The sequence below is a fragment of the Cupressus sempervirens genome, chromosome 5 (genome assembly GCF_028749045.1).
Source record: "Cupressus sempervirens isolate cs-2001-9-10 chromosome 5, ASM2874904v1, whole genome shotgun sequence".
NCBI classification, from domain to species: Eukaryota; Viridiplantae; Streptophyta; class Pinopsida; order Cupressales; family Cupressaceae; genus Cupressus; species Cupressus sempervirens.
Genome location: NC_143122.1, coordinates 446,328,791 through 446,350,779, shown reverse-complemented (window position 1 = coordinate 446,350,779; position 21,989 = coordinate 446,328,791). Strand labels below are relative to the sequence as shown.

General features: G+C 35.3%; 1 protein-coding gene across 3 annotated transcripts in view; it reads right to left on the bottom strand.

The window, feature by feature from the left end:
• Positions 1-341: 341 nt before the first annotated feature.
• LOC149556702 (Major facilitator superfamily protein) overlaps positions 342-21,989 on the bottom strand; it is a 56,625-nt gene continuing 34,977 nt past the window's right edge. For all 3 annotated transcript variants that reach the window (XM_089831165.1, XM_089831166.1, XM_089831167.1), the window contains 2 exons: positions 1,443-2,404; positions 342-1,119 (listed from right to left, as the gene is read on the bottom strand). In XM_089831165.1, coding sequence (XP_089687291.1) covers positions 627-1,119; positions 1,443-2,404 — 1,455 coding nt within the window. In that variant the 3' untranslated portion in view covers positions 342-626. The remainder of the gene's footprint in view (positions 1,120-1,442; positions 2,405-21,989) is intronic.

The window sequence follows — 21,989 nt, the reverse complement described above, 5'->3', positions numbered from 1 at the left end:
AAAATGGAGCAATTTTCTTTTGCCCCATATACCAGAAGGAAACAGTATAGTCTATGCACCCAACAGAAAATACTTCATACCCTGCCCACATCATCCTTCTATAAACAGGGGAATCAATGTTCTTTAAATGCAGTTTTATCACTTTTCAGCCTCAGGAAAGTACTGTACATGGTAGTTTTAAATATCCCAAAGAATGAGATGCAATTTGAAAACATTTTAACCATGATCAAATTTGGATCTATTGTAATGGGTTACACTAAAAGAATGTCATATAATTTCCACTAAATAGAATATTAGTGCAGAACACTTAGTTTTTCCTATTCCTCTGTCAGCAATATGCATGACAATAAATATAATAGCATTTTTATAAACGAGCTCTGAATTGTAGAATACACTTCCTCATCAGCAATTTAAATTCTCTCAAATGATATTCATAAAACTGTGTAATAGTCTCAAATCTTAACCCTAATATACTAAGCAACAATCTAGGACATACCACTGAACATCAGTAGATCTCTAAGCAACAATCTAGGACATACCACTGAACATCAGTAGATCTCTAAGCAACAATCTAGGACATACCACTGAACATCAGTAGATCTCTAAATAACAAAATTCACAGGGGCTTACTTTTGCTCCTGAGAATCATCTGTCCTTGGAATGCGAAAAGAACCTCCTGCATATAACATTTCATAAACAGGTCTTATCCTATATGTAAGATATATGCTTAAAAGAGAACCCACGGCACATACCCCTGCTAAGATTAAAAAAGTGAGCCTGAAGCAACTGCTACCTACACACTCAACATCTGATGTTAATAGAAAACTTTGTTTTGCAGCTTCTATATCATAGATATAGCCTGCAAGCAAGCCGGAAAAGATCAAAGCCCCTAATGGGTTCCCTATGGTAAGGAAATTGTAAATCATTCCAAAGTGCTTAAGCCCAAAAAGTTCTGAAGCAGTGGGCACCATGACAGAGAACTGAACTCCGTAGCATATACCCAAAAGGATACAACCAACTTCCAGGGACCCTGTAATAGCTGATGCAAATAAAATATGAGTTGCAATCATTACTGTCTGTGAAACTGTCATCCAGATTGTCCGAGGTATTGCTTTTGATCTGCTTAATAGAAAGAAAAAAATCATATCACAGCATGATCAAGCAATATTTTGGTTTTCCCATTTATTAAGTTATTTAGTTGGATCACATAATCATAAAAATTGAATGATTAACAATTTTATGAAGCTCCTGGAGTCAAAAATGATTTTTGTGAAAATCTCTTAGATCATATATTGCCATATAGAACTCAAATTCATTTATTATAACAATGGCTTATTCTTTCTCTTGCTAATTGACTAAAACATAGAAAACATAAAAAATGATTTTTTTTTGCTAGAGGAGTTGGCAAATGAAGCAACATATATGGACAAAAATGGACAAACCTGACAAAATGTTCTGATACTGCACCACCACCAAGTCGTCCAATAAAATTAGCAATGCTAAACAGTGACAGCAAAATGGTGACATCTTCTAAGCCTTCAGCAATACCAATTTGTGCTAAATTATTTAGGACTGTAACACCAGAACCTACACCACAAAAGTAGACAATAAATAAAAGCCAGAAATCAGCCTTGACAAGTGCTTGACGCAGTTTAAAATCTTCTCCTCTTCTTGGCTTCCTTTTTTTCCGAATCGCTCCCTCTCCTTCTGCTAAAAGAATATCTATATCCAATTCATCTTCTGTAAAGGATGGGTGTGCTACACAAAGGTACATATTCGAATTATCCCTTTCCATTTCATTCGTATCTGGCATATTTGATAGGAGATTTTCACTTGAGGCATTCACTTGTAAGCTTTCAATTGCATCAGACTTGGAGGCTGAACCATTATCTTCAGTACCCAGAAGGGGCTCTCTGTGAGGATCATCTCTGATTGCAAGAAATGTGAGCTTGAGAGGAATTGCAATTGGTGTCAGAAGGAGGACAAACATTAAGCCCAAAAATATCTTAGAGATAAAAGTTGTATCTAGGGAGAAAACATCATCTAAAATCGCAGAAGTTAGAAGATAAAATGCCAAAACAATGCTTGTAGCTTGGATAAAGGTGAAGTATCCATGCTTCTCCGAGTCTTCTGCTGAAGCTGGTGTGCAAGGCCTAATAAAATACATCAAAAGAAGACAAACAGCAGGAATACCCACGGTAAGAAGAAACAGAAGCTTCACAGAATCCTTCTCAACGCCTCCAATGTAAATTTCTGTATATACTGCAGCACTTAGGCCAACATAACCTTTTAAAATGCCTGCTAAAGTGCCCCTACTGTAGGGAAAATTTCGCATATTGGTGACAAGAACAGCAGTATTGAACCATGTTGCACTGTTTGTTGCAAGAACTAGTGCTATCCACATCTGAAGGAAAAAGTAAAACTTCAAAAACGATAACAATAATAACCAGGAGTTGATGAACCAAATAACAAAGGAATTTACAGTAAACTATTTTAACTCTGTGTTGATTATCTGGTTAGAGATGTAGACTAAGACTTAATAAAAAGCATGTCAGTCAAATTTTGGATTTGGGTGGGATTTGACCAATATAGTCATATTAAAATAATATCAACGAGTATAATTTACACTAATCAAATCTTTTCTCGTATATGTTGGTAATATGTGTAAGGCAAAGGAACAAACTTGCACATAAGCATTTGTTTTTTATATTAGCAGCAGCAAAAACCAGGAAGCCAACCCATATACAACTATCTCGAAGGATTACTAACATCCATCAGCCACCTATACTTGCCTTTATCAAAAACCATCCTAAAAAATTAACAAAAAACAAGCAGATAGTATAAACATAAGCTAACCTAACAGAATTCAAGTGTAAAGTTTTTAAACACTGCCACGCAGAGCAAAACCAACATAACCAAAAGTCCTAAAACATATAGAAACTAGTAATGAAAATGTAATGATCCCATCTTTTGGCCTTCACGTTCTTTTAGTAGTTGACCAAGTGTGTGTGCGTTAGCCTTGTTCTACATGGTCCCGAGGGCTAACGAAGGGTTTAATGGGATCCTGGAGTGTTTTGGCCTAGTCATTTCCAGTTTGGGCCAAAACGAAGTTGATTTACTCAATTTCAGGCATACTTACTATTTTTAGTAAGTCGGCAGGACACAGTGTAGGTCAATTTTGGTGATTGGATTCGATACTCCTCGATGAGAGCTTTCCGATGAGCTATCACTCGCATTATTCGGAGTCCGATTGCTAATACATTTTAGTGCCTGAAGTTTTATTAAAGTAACGTCTAATTTAATTGTAAAATATTAAAGTGTTACTTTAATATTTATTTTATGGTGATGTGTACCCAAGGGAGACATAAGGGGTATTTTAATATATGTTTTATATATTACACATCTTTTATCCCACATTGCCCATATGAGTTGAGCGGACCCTTGGGAATAGAATAAAAGGAAGCATTTGTGGCTTCATTAGACAAGGTGGAATATGAGAAGAAATTGGCGTGTGAGTTGCAGCTCCGTTCTTGGCATTTGAGGACGTTTATCCTCTCTTGTAACATTCTAGACGTCATTCCCTTGGGGTTTGGCCTTTGGAATTCTTTGTTATCGGCTTCATTATCAAGCAGTTTAGTTGCATTTCCGGCTACAGGCGGATTTGGTATTTTGCTCATATCTTCTTCACTACTTGTCCGACGCTTATGCCGCTTTGAGAGAATGATATTACGAAGGTAGTGGACTGATTGAAGGACAAAGTACTGTAGCAGCAAGTTCAAAAGCATGTGCTGGAGTATTTTGTTAATAATGCTGGAGTAATTAGTGAGTTGATAAATCTGCCATGTATTTGGTTTTATGAATTCTGAAAATAACATTTATTTGGCTGTAGTTCATTTCCACTTTGCATATTATTGTAGTTTCTTCCTTGTTTATGTTGTATGATACCAATTCCATGCACAAACACAACAAACAAATAAATGTTTGATTTCTGGAGTTATAAGGGGTTTAAAACATTAAACAGAGAAATAAGAGGTTGAATGCAAACTGTTTGACATAATTCCTTTCAGCAATTTGGTTTAGTTTTTGGGACAATGGCCCAATAGGCCCCAAAAGCAGACAAACAACACACAACCAGCAGCCATATAGCCATCTAGAGTCTATGATCCAAACCCTTAACCTCCTTCCTAAGACTCCTCAGGTCATCTTCGATACCTGCAATTTCCCAACCAAACCATCAGACTCCTTTGAGGCAGTAGTGGCTTCCTTCATAGGAACTTCCTCAATGATTATATTATCCTAAGTTACTGGGTTCAGACTCTACCAGGGGGATCTAGGTATGGGTTTGCGGCAGGTCTGTGTTTTGCCCCAGGTCCTCGACGGGTCCCCACAAGCTCCATATTTTGGATTGTGGGTTCAGCCACAGACCCACAGTCTGAAATACGAGCCCTGTGGGGACCCGTCAAGGACCTTGGGGACCCAAGTACAGGTCAAACTACCAAGTCAAAGCAAATATCCTTAATTGTTTTTAGAAGCGTGTCCTATATTATCTCTTATTGCTGGATAGAGAAAAAGGATGTCTAGGTCAGCTCGTACTCAATTCTTTCTAGTATTTGCTAAAGCATTGTAGTGCAATCTCTAAAAAATACGGCATGTAAGAGCTTGATTCAACACAATATAGTATAGTATTCATCTTTTGTACCTTTAGTCAATGAAAAAACTATTTTTACTTTCTCAGGAGCTGTCTATTTGTGAATTTCAGAAAATGGTTGATGTGATCCCATAATATTATAATTTTTATCCTAAATTTTTGGTCCAATTTTCATCACAAATATGCAGAAATATATGTATGTTTCAGGTCATGACTAGTATTTATGTAGTTGTACATGAATTTGGTTATGAGAATGATGTGATTAAAACCTTTAAAAGATACTTTTAACTCCTCCCAATTTCTCGCTTGCATATGAATCTTGTTATGAAAGTTTGATGCAACACATTAAAATCTTGAATAATGTTTTACGTAGTTTAGCTTATTGAACTGAGTAATTAATAGACCAGAATCATAAAACATCTCATGTATCACCTCCTATTGTTACTTGCACCAGATCATAAAGCATCTCATGTATCACCTCCAATTGTTACTTGCGCCAGATCATAAAACATCTCATATATCATAGTTTATATATATACACCCACGAACCCGAACTCAAGCCTGAATCCATCCCGAACCCAAACCGGCAACTTAGATATTATCTTTAGCAGGGGTAGAAAAAGGGGGAGGGCAGTTAACTTCAACATTAAGCTCAGGGGCAGGGGAGACACACAAGAGGAGTCAACAAAATCAGATTTTCTCCTCTCCTTACTCTCAAACTCCTCCGACTCCTCAGAACTAGACTCCACAATTTTCTTTTTACCCTTATTTCCTGGTTTGGTAGCTATTTTGTTGGAATGAGAAGGGGTTTCTTCTATAAAATTGATCTTTGAATCCACATTGTAAACACTAGTTTTGGGTTTTCTCTTTAGCTTCTTTTCTTGGGTGGGGCTTCCAGATTTTTTCTTTTTCTAAACCTCAGCAGAGTCAGTTGTTGGGGAATTGTCTTGGGGGGACCTTAAAGTTTTAATGTTAAGACATCTCTTCCTCCAAGGCCCAACAGAAGGAAGGACACCACCCACAGGAGGGGAATAGGCACTCAATGAAGGGGAAAGGGCGATAGAGGATGACTAAGCAAACATATTCCTCAGAAGGCAAAGTACCAAGTGGAATTTATAGAACCTATAAATTAAACCATGATGTAAAATAGTGAAATTGTTTCCATTATCTTTGGCCTCCTTAATCACCTAAACATTACTACCTAGGGAGTGAAGCAAATAGAACAAGATAGAGACTAGGTCACTATTACGAAGGTGGTTCAAAAATGAAAAAATGGTAATAATAATAAAAACCTAAACACCCCTGCAAAGTGAAATATTTCATAACAATGGTACACACCAATGGCCATATATCTAGCAACTTCTCTATGTTGAAGCCATCACAACGCTTAACAGGTTGCTTGTCGAGGTTGAACAACTAGTTGAGGTTAGCCATGTTCGAAGTTCTGCTTGTTTTTTTAATTTTCTACCATCTTTTGACGGGCTCATGGATTTCCCAATCACTTCTTCATTGATTTCAAAGGTAATGCCCCCCCACAATAACACGACACTCATTCCAGGAATTTACAAACGGTTTGGCGAGGTTCTTGTCACCATCATACTCTCCATGAAGAAGACTATGTCATCCTCCTTACATATGAACTAGATTGTTGGATCGCTCTTGTAAACCTCATCAATCTTATTAGGTTCCACACATAGACAATCCCAACCCAGGCCAGCAAATAGAAAAGCCTTGAATTCAATAACATAAAAGAGATTAGAGATGAAGACCCAAAGCAACGTAAGGCTCAAAAAGGAAACCAAATGCACCTTTAATCGTAAAACCAAGTCACTATGAAAATCTTCATAATTACCATAAAAGATATTTCTCCAAGCCTCATTCAAGGTGTCCTCTATCACATGCAGCATATTCATCATATCAACATCAAGGTAATTCAAAGTGACATTTAAACCATCCCCCTATCAAAAATAATCTAGTGGCCGATTAGGATGATAAATATTACTATTCCTAATATTTTTACTCTGGTCCAAATTTGAATTATGAAAACAACCTCCCTTGTTCTATTGGGTGCAAAGGTTGTGACTTGTCCTAAAGAACTATCCACATGGTCAGTCTTAATATAATAGCCTTGTCACCCTAACTTTATTTAAATTTGATTGAGGGCAATGACTTGTCATTAAACACCATCCACACGAACAAAGATGTAATTGCTCAACCTTCATTATAACTTCATACAAATTTGAATTGAGGGCAACAAAAAAATTTACCCATATGGCCATAAGAACGCCAAACCAATAAACATAAAATAATCATGTCTATATAATAGCTATATGGTTCATTACTTTCTCCATGCCTCAGGAGAATTTTCATCTCTTTTGGTAGCACATTGACATCTCTCCAACATCGTAAGCCCATTTGCCATAGACCCATTGTTGCTAAAGGGTCAACCACAACATTTCCCTCCCTATAAGTATTTTTGAGGATGAAACCTTCCAAACTTGACAAGAGTACTCTGATGTCTCCTATAATTTCCTCCACCCTCCAACCAGCCATGGCAATACCACAAATAGCATCGATGATGAGTTTGCAATCCCCTTCAATCTCAAAATGCCAAATTCCAATAGATGCAGACTATCTGATACCCCAAAAAGATTCATTTCCTCAACCTAATTAATAATGTTGTCCTTCAAATGATCGGAGAATGTAGCAATCAATGACCCTCTGTGGTACCTTAGAATTCCACCCTCTTCCTAAGCTCCATGATCATCATTGCCTTACCACTCACTTCTAGAAAGAATCTGAAGAACAACTTTGAATTTCACAGTCCTAGGGATTTGGATTCAAGGCAATGTTTGCAGCATCAAACTTTGGTCACGTTGATTCTACAGAAGACAAGTTTGTAGGGGAGAATGTGCCCAAGAGCCAACATGATTAATTCTCCTCCATTTTGGGTAAGTTGCGAAGAATGATTCACATTGAAGAAGAAAGTAATTCGAGCGAAGTACGATAGTCAAGAAAATTTGAGTTTATATAAAGGAACTCATTTAAGAAGACGTTCGAGGGCCCTGAGGACAAGATCACGGCAAGCGATTTATTTTATTCGTGTATAAGGCCGACCAATGTCCCATCTTGTTTTGAAACATATAAACAAATTCATACTTGGCCAACATATTAATTCGGCGTTCCAAATGAATTTATAAGTTGTATAACAAAAACTTCTGATTAGTTGTCTTTTATGAGGGGGTGCGTTGGTAGGGATATAGTCTTTCATCCTTTCAATCATTTATAAATAGGAGTGGCAAAAGATAAAAAAGGAGACACATAAAAAGACACAACTTCCATATACAAGCATTCTTAAGAAATGAAAAATACATGACAACTTTAGCAATTTAATCATTCTGAGATACAAAGAGCTCTGAGAAAGGGGCCGACAATAGAGACATTTGTTCACAAGCATTTCAACTGACATTTTTATCATTGCATGATAAATAAGGATTCAATGTTTTTGCTTATATAAAAGGAGTCCGCATAGAGATAAGTTCAGTCCTTTATAGACATAAGTTCAGTCACTAAGGCATTTGTGAGCAATTCTAGGTATTTGATTGTATAGAAGATAAATTACAGCATTTTAAGTTTGATTATCAGAGATAAAGTGAAATACTTATTTGTTTCCATGATCTTTGTAATTGATCTTCCTTCCACTGAAATTAAAATTCAATCTAGACTAACTTAGAATTGCATATGTAATTGATTCTTTACATTCTGATAATTGGATTGTTGATAGTATTAAAGCATAGAGTCCTATATACTTGTACTTAAAAAACTTTTATGTAATTGACTTTATTGCCCATATAAGCAAGGCCCTGGTTTTTATATTCATCAAGATACATTCATTTGATTCATAACCTGAAAATTGGTGTTTTATTTCTGCATTACCCTTTCAAGGAATCAACCCACTCATTATTACAATTTATCAAATTCTTTTATTTATATTTTCAGTAAGCACAGTTATAAAAATCTACAAAATTTGATTTTAAAATCTGCATACTAAGGATCTCCAGATTACTTGCCATTTGGAAAGGATCTTAGTGTTTCATTTACCAAGTTATCTGCTATAAAAACCCTGAGCCAGGGAAGTTGGCTTAGAAGTAGGTGCACCCACCTTGGTCTTGTAGAGCTAGAAGTGCAGAAGATTTGAATCAAGTTGATTAGTCCTATTAAGTTGGCAATAACCAATTCAATATCCCAGCATTGAGATTGGCAAAGCACATAGGATTCCAATCTGTGATTTTGGGAACCAACATGTCCCTCCCAAAAAACCAATGTGCTGGAAATCATATTAGTGCTCACATGGTTATTGATAAATTACAATGTAGTAGTATTACTATATGTAAATGAGTTGGTTGTATGAACAACTCATATTAAATAGAATTGTTAGTGGGTTATGTGAGTTGTAGTCACCCCTCTTCAATCGATTTATGGTTCAGTGGTTTCCTAGATTACAGGAAAACTACAATCTATATATGTAGACTAAGTATGGTGTGGAGGATGAGTGAAGCAAGACATTTTTCGTATATCAGAGGTTTCTATTGTGGCTAGGATCAACAAGTTTGATTGTTTCAGAGATCATTTTTGTTTTGCTTCACAAGGTTTATCTTGTGGCTTCCTCATAACTGTTCTTGTTTTTGTTGGTGAGATTATTGTTTGGGTTTTTAACCTTCAATGGCTTTGAATTATTTTCCCATTGCATTTTGAAACTGTGATTCAGACCAATTCCCCATTTCTTCATTGTCATACACAATACACGATTGGCCCTCGAGAAAAGATTTGGCGCAGAAAGTAGTTTTTTCAAAAACATAGTGTGATGCTTTCTTTATCATCTCAAGTGGGTGGTCGCAACTTCTACAAATCTGAGCCTTCATTGACCTTTGACTTTCAACATAGGCTTCATCATTACATATCGACAACTATTATGAGGGTGACTTATAAAGTCTATCAATCAGAGAGAGTTAAAATGGTCATATAGGTTGGTTTGTTAAGACTATCTTATACGTAGATGTTGATATTATTATGGTTTCTTTAAATGTTATCAGGTCAAGTTGTAAGTTTACAATAGGGTATATTTATTTCTATTTAGCACATAAGTCATTGATTGTCATGCCAGTTTAAAAAAAGAATGTGGGTAAATTACCAGGACTATCTTAGTATTCCCTTGTTTGAAGGTGCATGTAGAGCTAGTCTATAGTGATGAAAGTATTGTCATTGATGTCAAAGGATGAATAAAACTATAAGCATCATCAATATCAAAGGGATAAACATGTCAATAAATAAGTTTAATATTAAAGTTGTGATTAATAAAGAAGAAATAACAGAACTGAAGAAACAAACATTATCATCTGATATTGAAACAATCATACGAAGAAGTTTCACAAGAGCAAAAAGATCTTTTTCTCAATTAAAGAAAGCAGCTCATCAGAAGTTAGCAATGATTAGTACCAAAGTGGTGATTGAGACAATGAGATACTCTTTCTTGCCGTAACCAGCGAGCAAGTAGAGGATGAAGGTGATGGTGAGACAAGTGCTGAAAACAAAGATGTTGATGAGGCATGTAGTGAAGAAGAAGAAAATGATGGGTGATCTAGTGAAGAAGATGTGGATGTCATGGAAGAATTGCACTATGCGTACAAACAAAATAAGAAACTCAAAGAGAAAGTCACTAAGTACAAGATGCAAATTAAAGAAATAAAGACTCAACTAGAAGAATCCAAACAAGCTGAGAATGATGTGAAAATAATCTAAATGCAAAAGAAGAGTGTACCAAATTGAGTTAGAAATTTGAAAAATTGAAAAAGGACCTAGATGAGAGAAAAATCGAAATGAATAATAGTCTCAAACTTTAAAAGAGCTCTGAAATTCTAACAGATATAATTGATAGTCAAAGACCATCCACAAGAAAAACTATAGTAGGTTATGAAGGACAATCAAACAAACAAAATCATACACTCAAAGGGTTCATCAGGAAGGAAGTAGTATAGAAGATTCATCCATGAAATTTATAGGAGATTATAGAAATCAAGTATATAAACATAGACCTCAACCTAGCTTTTATGGATATTGCTATTCATGCAACTATTTGGGTCACAAGGCGAGAGAATGCAGAACAAAAATGGGAAATCACCATGGCTGGAGAAGCAGAAATTTTGCTCCATATTTGAACTATAACATTGTATGTTATATGTGCAATAACTATGGGCATATAGCAAAACATTATAGACTTGATGTTGGAGAAACTCATAGAGATGACAAAAGATGGGATGCCAAAGATAACCAGAAATGAAAAACTATAAAAGTTTGGAGAAAGGGATTAACTAAAGGAGAAGGAAAAACAAATGCAAGTGCTACTTGCAGTTTATACACCTCCTAGTTGAAAGAAGCATAAGTTTAGGGGGAGATAGAAATGAGAGTATTCATTAAACCCTTGGAGAAAAGCATGAGATGATTCAAGATAAGTTTATTATAGTAAAAAGTTGATGTCAAAGTTTAAAAGAGGAAATGCTAGAGCATGAAAGAGCACTGAGGAATTCTTCTTAGGGGGAGTACGAGTAAACTTTCATGGCAGGGGCATTTGATGACTATTTTCAATGGTTATCCATTTGCCATTGATGTCAAAGGGGGAGATATATTTAAAGGAGGAGAGCCAAAGGAATGGAAAAGTGTTACAACCCAAAGTTTTTTGCTACATTGAAAAATAATTTTCTAGCCATTGGAAATTCATGTGAAGTTAGTTGTTTGGTAAATTTGTTGAAATAATTGTTCATGTCAAATGGAATTATCGATAAAGTTGTTGAGATATTTTGATTCTTGTGAAATGGAATTTCAGTTATTAGTTATTGCTTCATATGACATGTTAGTTAGCTGTTATAATGAGAATCGAAAAATGAATATCTTAGAAATTGGAAATGTGTTTCTAATATTTTATTATTATTTCAAATTATGGAAATATGATATTACCCAGAACCATTTCCACTTTGCAGGAACACAATGAAGGGGCGAAGTTTTGCCAAAATGGGAGTTAGGAAGGGGACACCCAAATCCACTGTTAAACATCAGGTATGTAATCTAACCACCTGGACCAAGGATGAAAGGGCTAGACAAGAAAGAAAGTACAAATAATGACCATGAGCTAACCAATTAAATTATAAAACATTACAAAAACTCAAATAAGAAATATTACCTTCATTATATGGATGAGTCTAAGTGTACCTTGTTATACTATCACATCTTAGAATAATAATATTGTGTCTATGCTCGTAATTATGTGGGAATGAAATGTGCACTGATGTATACATGTGTGTGTGTGTATGTGTGTGTGTATGCAGATCTCAAAATTTGGCGTATACAAATATATATGTACGTGTATATATGCATGCATATTAAGGTTGCTCAAACAAGCATGAATATAAAGGGGCAACATTAATATACTAAGGCATGAGCAAAGATGTTGTTGCCACCCTTATTCTTTATTTTGAACCATTGCTATGACTTCTTATTTATTTTATTGCCTTGAATGACCACCCTCATTTCTTGTCGCCTTTATATCATCAGGCTATAGTCTCTTATTTTTCCTTATTGAAAATATGTATTTGAAAGGATGTGTGAACGTTTTGTTGCAACCTCAGTCTTGGCGTAACTAAGCATGCACGTGAGTGATGCTTTCCTATCTTCTCCAATCTCTTTGTTGCATTATATACTCTCTTCTCTCATCCACTTAGGCGTTCATATATTATTTTCTACATTCTGAAGAACAGAATACTTCCTTGTTCAAGATAATGTCTCTGCTCAATCCCAAGGAAAAGGGTGATTGTAATCAGCAATTGTGTAGTGTCTATGCCGAAGCTTGTGAATTAATTTAGTATTTCTTTTTGGACACCATTGGAAGCTTGGTAGCACAAGCGGGTGCTCTACTCATATTTCTCAAACCATGCTGACTAAAACACCTCATGCTCTATGTTTACATGCAATTCATCATGCTTATGTTTTGAAACCTGAACTTGTCATTTTCTTCTTAGAGTCGGCCCTTATATTTGTTTGAAAGTCCAAAATCGAATGTGTTATTTTGAAGCATTCTTTTGATTGTCGAAATGCTTTGCCTGTGATAAGCTTTTGAATTTGAAAATACAAAGTTTTTTGTTATGAGTGCTGACCCATACAGAGATATGATTAATATATCCCTGAGATGGGATACTACTTTATATGATAAAATAACAATCAGAATGAAGACCTAATTCACTTATGAGGCCATAGGCCAGAATTGGCATGAAGGATGGCAAATGTATAATTGTTCTTGAATCAGATATCATATAATGAATCTCCCTAGTAAAGAGGACCAACATGATCAAGGTGAAGGGAGAGCGAGAGTGGGAATAATCCTGCAATGAAAGAAAATTATAAAATCAGTAATAACATTTAAATACAGTAACTATGTTAGCTCATGGAAATCCTTTATATAAATTCTTATTGTCAAGTCGAGCGGTGGGTGATCGAGCATTTAAGTTGCCCATCCAAAATCCTTGGCCAAGGTAGTTAATGGCATGATTTTCACCATGACCACCAGAGGTCAAAGTGCTAGGAATTGTGAGATAGGCTGATTGGAAAGTGTCCACAGCCTCGTCAGCTGATTAGTCGACACTCTAACACCAGGATGCTTAGTGGTTGGATAAAGGTGTCCCAAGCCAACTCCTAGGGTAAGGAGGACCTTATTCACTGGAGATTGTGTGGAGATGCTAAGGGTCCGCAATTGGGAGGTTAAGCTCATGGCAACGCTTATTCTCTAGTAACCTTTTCATGTTCTTCACATTTCATTTGATAAATATGTTACTTTCATGTATTTGAATATTTTCCTAAAGTCATGAAATTAGTTTAGGTAATGAAAGTGAAATGGTAATTATTAACTAAATGTCATGTGAATCTAGTAGCTAAATGGTTGTTAGTTTTAAATTGTTTGGAAATGTAAATTACAGTTATCTTGGATTTTCCCTTCATTTGAAAGAGTATAATAACCGATTTACTTTTATCTCTTTTCATTTGGTTAAGACAGATGCCTTTGCTTTTAAGTTAATCAATTATCTAGACTTCAGATTTTTAGCATGTTACATATGGTATCAGAGCACTAGGTTCAACTTTGAACTCTAGGCTCATCACACTTTTTGGTCAAACTAGAAAAAATGGAAGTATAGATTTGGATGTTAAACAGGATGTGTATAGCCGTATGACACCTTGCAAGAAACCCTGACATCCCACATTTTTCTATCTAATTAAGGACATGCCAAAACATGACTTCCTACTGTTCCATACCAAGGATAACCAAACCTTAGTGCAAGCATTGCAACAAATCAAGAAAGATAGATTTAGGTGGACTCCGTCCAGGATGGCAATAATGAGAAACGAACTTATTGAGGCATGGAATGTTAGGCAAACTAATCCTCTTATGATTTATCATAAACCATGTAAGGGGCAAGACAATCCTAGAGATGAAAATGGACAGAATACACAGGATGAGGGTGTCCAGTTTATTGTTAAGTAATTCTTTTTGATGTGTAATGTTTTTTGTAAATAATGTAGTTGCAGTTGCAACAATCAAAATCAGTTAAAGCAATTAAATGAGCAATTGGCATTTTTTTCTTTTTCCCTTTTGTCGTATTTAATCTCTTTAAGCAATCATACTTTTTGTAAACAAATGCAAGCATGATATTGATTTAAGAAACAATTATATCTCAGGAAAAACTCAACCTTGCAAAATGGCCAGCAATGGAAACGCTATAGAAAACGAGGTAACCAACAGGGCCAACCCTCAGAACTCCTCATATCTATTGAGCCAGATTTTTCTAGATACGCAAACAGAATTAAAAAATATGGAAAAGAGAATGAATGAAATGGTAACCTAGATTGGGCGAGGTCAGGAGGAGACTCACTCCTCGCTCCCTCCAAGGACACAACTTGAGAACTCAAGCCACAACAAAATGGAAAAACAAGCTTCATTAACACCCTATGAAAAGCAAAAGAAACAAGAAATAGTTAGTAATCTGCCCATCGATATCAAGAAGATCAAACCTCCTAGGTTCTTAGGCTTTGAGTCTGGAGAAGATGTCGAGGCATGGCTAATTGAGATGGAGCAATACTTCAAAATTAGGAGCTTTTCGGAAACATCTAAAACAGTAAGGGAAATATACCATCTATCTAGAGAAGCAGCTACTTCGCGGGGAAACACCAAAATAGAGCTTAGCATTAAGACCACTAAGATCACTTGGACACATTTGTCTCCATTTTCAAAAACCGATGGCTTCCCTAAACCCTCTAGGACCAGAAATTGTTGGATTTCCAGAATCTCAAGTGGGGAGATTTGACTGTGTACAAAGTATTGGGAGAAGTTCACCCATTTATTAAAATATTTGACTGTGTACAAAGTATTGGGAGAAGTTCACCCATTTATTAAAATATGTTCCCCCTTATCAGCAAGACAAAAAAATGAAAGTTAGGATGTTTATTATGGGCTTAAACAATAGAATTGGGGAAGTTGTAGATGTCCTTGCTCCACAAACTATGGAGGAAGTTCTCGAGAGAGCCATTTGGACAAGAGCACAAAATTAAAAGGGATGACTCCATCTAAGATAACAAGAGGAAGACCGGTTGGAATGCTGATAATTTAGACTCAGGAACCCAAAAAAGAAGTTTTAAGAACTTCACACCCAACAAACCAAAATTCAAGGGAAACAATGGTAAGGAGGTTAAAGGTATCCCCAGTAACAATGCTAGCAATTAAGAGAATGAAAAGAAAGGGTCACACAAAGGATGCTTTACATGCGACGAGGACCACTACGCCAATCAATGTCCCAACAAGTTCAACACCAATCAGCAACTACGACCCCCACTACCTCCTCAACAGGCTGTCTATCAACAGAGGATCCATGCAACATTGGACAACAGCAAGTTGAACATCAAATGGGCACTATAGAAACTCCGGATAAGATTTATGGTGATCCCATCTCTATATTGATTGATACAGAAGCATCATAATGCTTTATTTCCCCAAAATTGTTGAGTAGGTTTGCTAAGAGAACTGGATCTATGGCAAAACCTTGGATTGTTGAGTATGCAAATGAGACAAGGGCTAGGGTAGAGCAGTGTCTATTTGAGGCCTAGCTAGATTTCTTGAACTTCTCTATTGAAGTAAATCTATATGTAGCACCTTTAGGGTCTTATGATATCATCATGAGAATGAATTGGCTCATTGAGCACAAGGCTAAAGTAGATTGTCTTACCTAGACAGTAGAGTGTTTGGATGAGTAGGGAAAACCCATAAAAGGGATAATGCATGAGGTAAAACCTCACCAAATCTCAGCCATGCAGCTTAAAAGATGTAGAAGGAAAGGGTGTGAAATCTCCGTTGTAAAGATTGAAGACTTGAGAGAACCCCAAGAAACCACTTATCAAGATGACTACATCTTTGAAGATGGGGAAATCAAAGAAAAACTGAAGGAATCTTTTGAAGAAAGCTATCTATACCTCAAAAACTTTCACGATGTATTTCTAGAAGAAATCCTCAGTCTACCTCCATCCATACTATTTGATTTCACTATAGATTTGGTGCCCTGGGAAAAACCCATATCAAAGCACCCTATCGAATGACCACTACTGAATTGATGGAATTACAAGTGCAGCTGCAAAACCTACCTAGATAAGAAACTCATTTGACCTATTGCGTTGCCTTGGGGAGCAGAAGGACGGACTATGAGACTGTGCATAGATTACAGGATGCTTAATAAGGTCAGCATCAAGAACAGGTATCCACTCCCCAAGATTAACGATCTATTTGATCTAGAGTAACAAGAATCACTGCAATTTGAGCGATTTTAATGATTTTGCAATCAGAGGAAGGCTGGGCAATTTTTTCTGACTCATCAAATTGGATTGCTGACTTTTGAGGCAAAAATTGCCTAAATCAGCCCCAAAAATTGTAAAGTTTAATAGATCTTATTGGTGGAGGCTAAGCAATTATATTTACTGACTTGAGAGGAATTAAATCTGAAAAGCTTGAAGTTTATTATAAGAAGGCTTGATGATTTATGTATATATATATATATATATATAGAAGCATAATCACGTAGGGGCATGATCCTACGTGATCATGTCTTAACATAACCTTAACTACACCGATTGGTAATAAAGCATGGCAACCCGATACTAAATTGGTGTTATAGACAAAACATGATAACCGATATTAATTGGTGTGTTTAGACAAAACAAGGTAACCGATTTAATTGGTGTCAAACCAACCCGATACTAATGAAGCGATTGTAAACCAAGACACCTGATAGTAATCAAGATGAGCATAAGGTAAGACTCCTGATGGTAATCAATAAGAACTGACATGGATAATATGATCTCCAAGATTATTAATGACAAGGTAGGAAGCCCAGACTCATCAAAAATCAGTATTTGCAGTATAAGGTTATATCAGATTATGTTTTTATATATATAATGTATAGATATATATGAATTCAATAGGTGTTTCAATTCACTAAACAAATATATAAGTTTTAAACATCACTTAACTATGGTTAATCAATTATGGTGTCCGGCAAAATCCGGCCTAAAGAACCATGAAGGTTATCAATGTGTTCGGTAAAATCCGGCCTGAAGAATAATGATAACACTTTCCTTCAACACATTTGGTGTCAGAAGGTAGGTCAATTATTGATAAGATCGTCACCTTATAATAGTGACCTAAAACACATATGAAAGATTGTCACCTTTCATTTTACAAGTTCGCAAACAATCTAATTTTCAATATTCATGAATATATATAAATTTACAAATGTAATTACAAATTTGTCATACCAAGTACTCCCATGGAGGCTGCCATGTATTCTGCTTCGATGGAGCTCAAGGCATCTGCAAGTTGTTTTCTACTGAACCATGATATCATTGCTGACCCAAGCTGAAGCAACATCCTAATGTACCCTTGCAGTTTATGGAACAACTAGTCCAATCAAAGTCCGTATAACCTTCAAGTTTGATTTGAACATTTATGTACTTTAATCCAAGACCAATAGTGCCACGTAGATATCTCAAGATATGTTTTGCAGCCATTAAATCTATCTTCTTTGGTTCACACATAAAGTGACTTAAGATATTTGTGTCATAGCAAATATTGGGCCTACTATTTACCATATACATGAGTGATCCAATGATTTGCCTGTAGAGAGTAGGGTCAATAGATTTTGAATGTACTGCTTCCTCCTTTAGTCTGTGTAGATTAGTTTCCATGGGAGTTGCAACTGGTTTGTTGTCCATCATTCCAAATCTAGTCAAGATGTCTTGAGTGTATTTTCCTTGATTTAGAAAGATATGATCTTTCTTTTGACATAGTTCTAGACCCAAAAAATAGTGTAGTAGACCTAGATCCTTCATTTCAAATTCAGCTACAAGATCTTGTTTGCATCTTTCAATAAGTGACTATTTCCAGTTATCAATAGATCATCAACATATAAAACAAGTATTAACATATCATCATTAGAGATTTCAAAATATATGTTGGGATCAACTTCGTTCTTTGAGTATCCTAATTTGGTGAGGTAGCTATCTATTCTTTCATACCAAACTCGAGGTGTTTGTTTGAGGCCATAAAGAGCTTTATTGAGTTTACACACATATAGATTCTTATCTTTTATAACAAAACCTTCAGGTTGTTCAATATATACTTCTTCATTAATGACCCCATTTAGGAATGCGGTCTTGACATCCATTTGGTGTATCTTTCATCCTTTGGCTACTACAATTGCAATAATTGTTCTTACTGAAGTATATTGAGAAACAAGGGCAAAGGTTTCTTCATAATCAATACCTACCTTCTAAGAAAAACCTCTAGCAACAAACCTTGCTTTGTGTTTTTCAATACTGCCATCTGAAGCATATTTGATTTTGTACAACCACTTTGAAGAAACAATTGATTTGTCTTTTGGTCTAGGTACAATATCCCAAACCTCATTTTTTGTATGGATTGATATTCTTCAACCATAGCATCTTTCCAAGATTGACAAGATAGGGCTTCATCAACAGTTAATGGTTCAGATTTAGTAAGCTCAGTTAATAACGCAATATAACAAGATTTGTTTCTGGTTTTCTTCCTTTCCCTGAAAATTTCAGCTGGCTCAACATTATTTTCTTCAATCAATTTCCTTGCTCATAATGGCATTTTCTTGCCCATAATGGTCTTTTCTTGATATTGGAGATGTCTCTATCTTCTGTATCTGGTAATTGTTCATTCTCTTCTAATATGTTCTCCCTTTGAATTTTAGTTTGTAGATTTTCATCTAAGTCTGTAAAGGGCTCATCTTCTGTATTTGTTGATAATTTTAACAGTGTTTTCCTCAAATATGACATCTTTGCTTACTTCAATTGATCTCTATCCAGGAACATAAACTCATTACCCTTTTGAGTTTTCACTGTACCCAACAAATATCCCTTTCTTCCCATATGGTTCTAACTTAGTTCTTTTTTCTTTAGGTATGTGAATATAAGCAGGGCAACCAAAGATTCTAAGATGACTTAAGTCAGGTTTAGTTCCTGTAAACACTTCTTCAGGTGTTATATTTTCTAGTATTGAGTGTAGGTATCTGTTTTGAATGTATACAGCAGTATTGGTGGCTTCCGCCCAAAATGAGAAGTGTAGGTTTTGATCATGAAGCATGGCTTTTGCTTCTTCAACAATGATTCTATTTTTTTTCTTTTTGCTACCCCATTTTGTTGAGGATTATAAGGTATTGTATACTCCCTCTTAATCCCAACAGAGGTACAAAACACTTTGAAATTTTTAGAAGTATATTCTCCTCCATTGTCTGGTCTTAGGGTTTTAATTCTTTTTGACGTTTGATTTTCCACCAATTCTTTGGAATCTTTAAATTTTGATAGAACCTCATTTGATTCTTTGACCTTTAGAAAATAAATCCAAGTTTTCCTAGAGTAATCATCAATGAATATTATGTAGTAAGAGTAACCTCGTAGAGAAAGTGTTGGCATAGGTCCACATAAGTCAGAGTGAACTAGTTCCAAAACTAATTTAGACTTGTGTTCACTAAGAGGGAAAGGTCTTTTAATGTTCTTTCCTAGAGCACATCCTTTACAAGTGCCTATATGTTTTGAATTTAGGCTAAATGTTCCAGTGGTGATTTTCTCTACATTTGGAAGTGAACTAAATCCAATATGTCCGAGTCTTCTATGCCATACTTCATTAGAATTTGTGACTGTGGTTAAGAGCTTGTGTTTGAATGTTGCATAGTTTATATAGGGTCCCATCTCTAGTCCCTATGGTGATAGCATTTTTTATATGAGTTTTTAGGTTAGTACAAAAATTTGTCATCATTGAATGTGACTTGAAACCCTTCATCAGCTAGTCCAGAAATTGATATTAGATTTTCTTTTTATGCCTGGTACAAAGAGAAAATCTTTTAATTTTAGTGTGACTCCAGTCCTTAGTTGTATAGAACAGGTCCCAATTCCTTTATCTAGATAGATGGAGTTGTCTCCAATGGTGACTCCTTCAGTGCGATAATTTCCAAAAGTTTCAAACTTATCTCTAAATCCTGGTGTATGTTGGGAAGCACCACTATCTATTATCTACACATTTTCATTTGATTTCATCTCACTTGATAAGGCGAAGTAGGATAATAGATTTTCATCTTTCTTTGATTTGGCTAAAAAAGCTAAAATCTTTTCCCTTTCTGAACAATTTCTAAAAGTATGTCCGAGTTTCTCACACTTATAACATTTAACTTTGGAGAAGTCATTTCTCTTGTAATTATTATTCTCTTTCCTTTGAATTTCCTATTTTTCCCTTTGTTGTTAGAGACTAAGAAAAGAGCTTGATTTTCTCCCTCTTGATTTGAGATGATCCCTCTAGAGATTAGTCTTGATTCTTCTGATGTGCAATCATTTTTTAGTTGATCAAACGTTGGTATTGAAGATCTGCTAAAGACTTGAATGAATGCTTCCCAAGAGAAGGGTAACATTCTAAGTGCTATTATTGATAGTTCTTGGTCTTCTAATTTCCTTCCAATAGAAGATAGATGATTTTTAATTTTGGAAATCTTCCCAAAGTAGGATGAGATTGTTTCTCCTTTATTCATCTTAGTATTTCATTAGCTGATTTTTAATGTAATCAATCTACTTGAGTTGTTGATTTCAAATGTATCCTTAATTATCTTGAATACTTCAAATGCCTTTTTTAGATTTGAGATGGAAAGAAGAATATGATCTTTTACTGAGTCCACAATAATTTTCCTTGCTTTGTTATTTTACCTTTTCCAAGTGGCTTTTTCTGCCTCATCTTTAGGTATTGAATGATTCAATAAAAGATTCTAGTTCTAATTCTTCAAGAATTGTAATGATCCAAATTTTCCAAGAAAAGAAATTTGTTGCTCCTTCAAGTCTGTCCTCTACTCTAACATTGTTTGACATATTGTCACCTTTTGATTCAAGATTAAATTTGAGAGTCTCTCTACCAATTTGGCTCTGATACCATGCGAAGTTTAATAGATCTTATTGCTGGAGACTAAGCAATTATATTTATTGACTTGAGAGGAATTAAATGTGAAGACCTTGAAGTTTATTATAAGAAGGCTTGATGATTTATGTAAATTCAAGATATCTTCAATATATATATAGTAGTGTTCTGATATAGATCTAAGATCAAATATGCCAAATTTATTGTTGAATGATCTGCAGATTGAATAGACCTCATTCATATATATTGAAGCATAATCACGTAGGGGCATGACTCTACTTGATCATGTCTTAACATAACCTTAACTGCACTACTTGGTAATAAAGCATGACAACCCGATACAGAATCGATGTTATAGACAAAACATGATAACCAATATTAGTCAGTGTGTTTAGACAAAATAAGGTAACCAATTTAATTAGGGTGAAACCAACCCGATACTAATAAAGCAATTGTAAACCAAGACACCCAATAGTAATTAAGGTGAACATAAGGTAAGACTTCTGATGGTAATCGGTGAGTAAGAACTGACATAGATAATATGCTCTCTGGGTTTATTAATGACAAGGTAGGAAGAACAAACTCTCATCGAAAATCAATATTTGCAATATAAGGTTATAGTAGATTTTGTTTATATATATATATATATATATTGATTGAAACATCTATTGAAGTATTGATTATTCATATGACTCTCTCTCTCTCTCTCTCTCTCTCTCTCTCTCTCTCTCTCTCTCTCTCTCTATATATATATATATATATATATAATCAATACTTCAA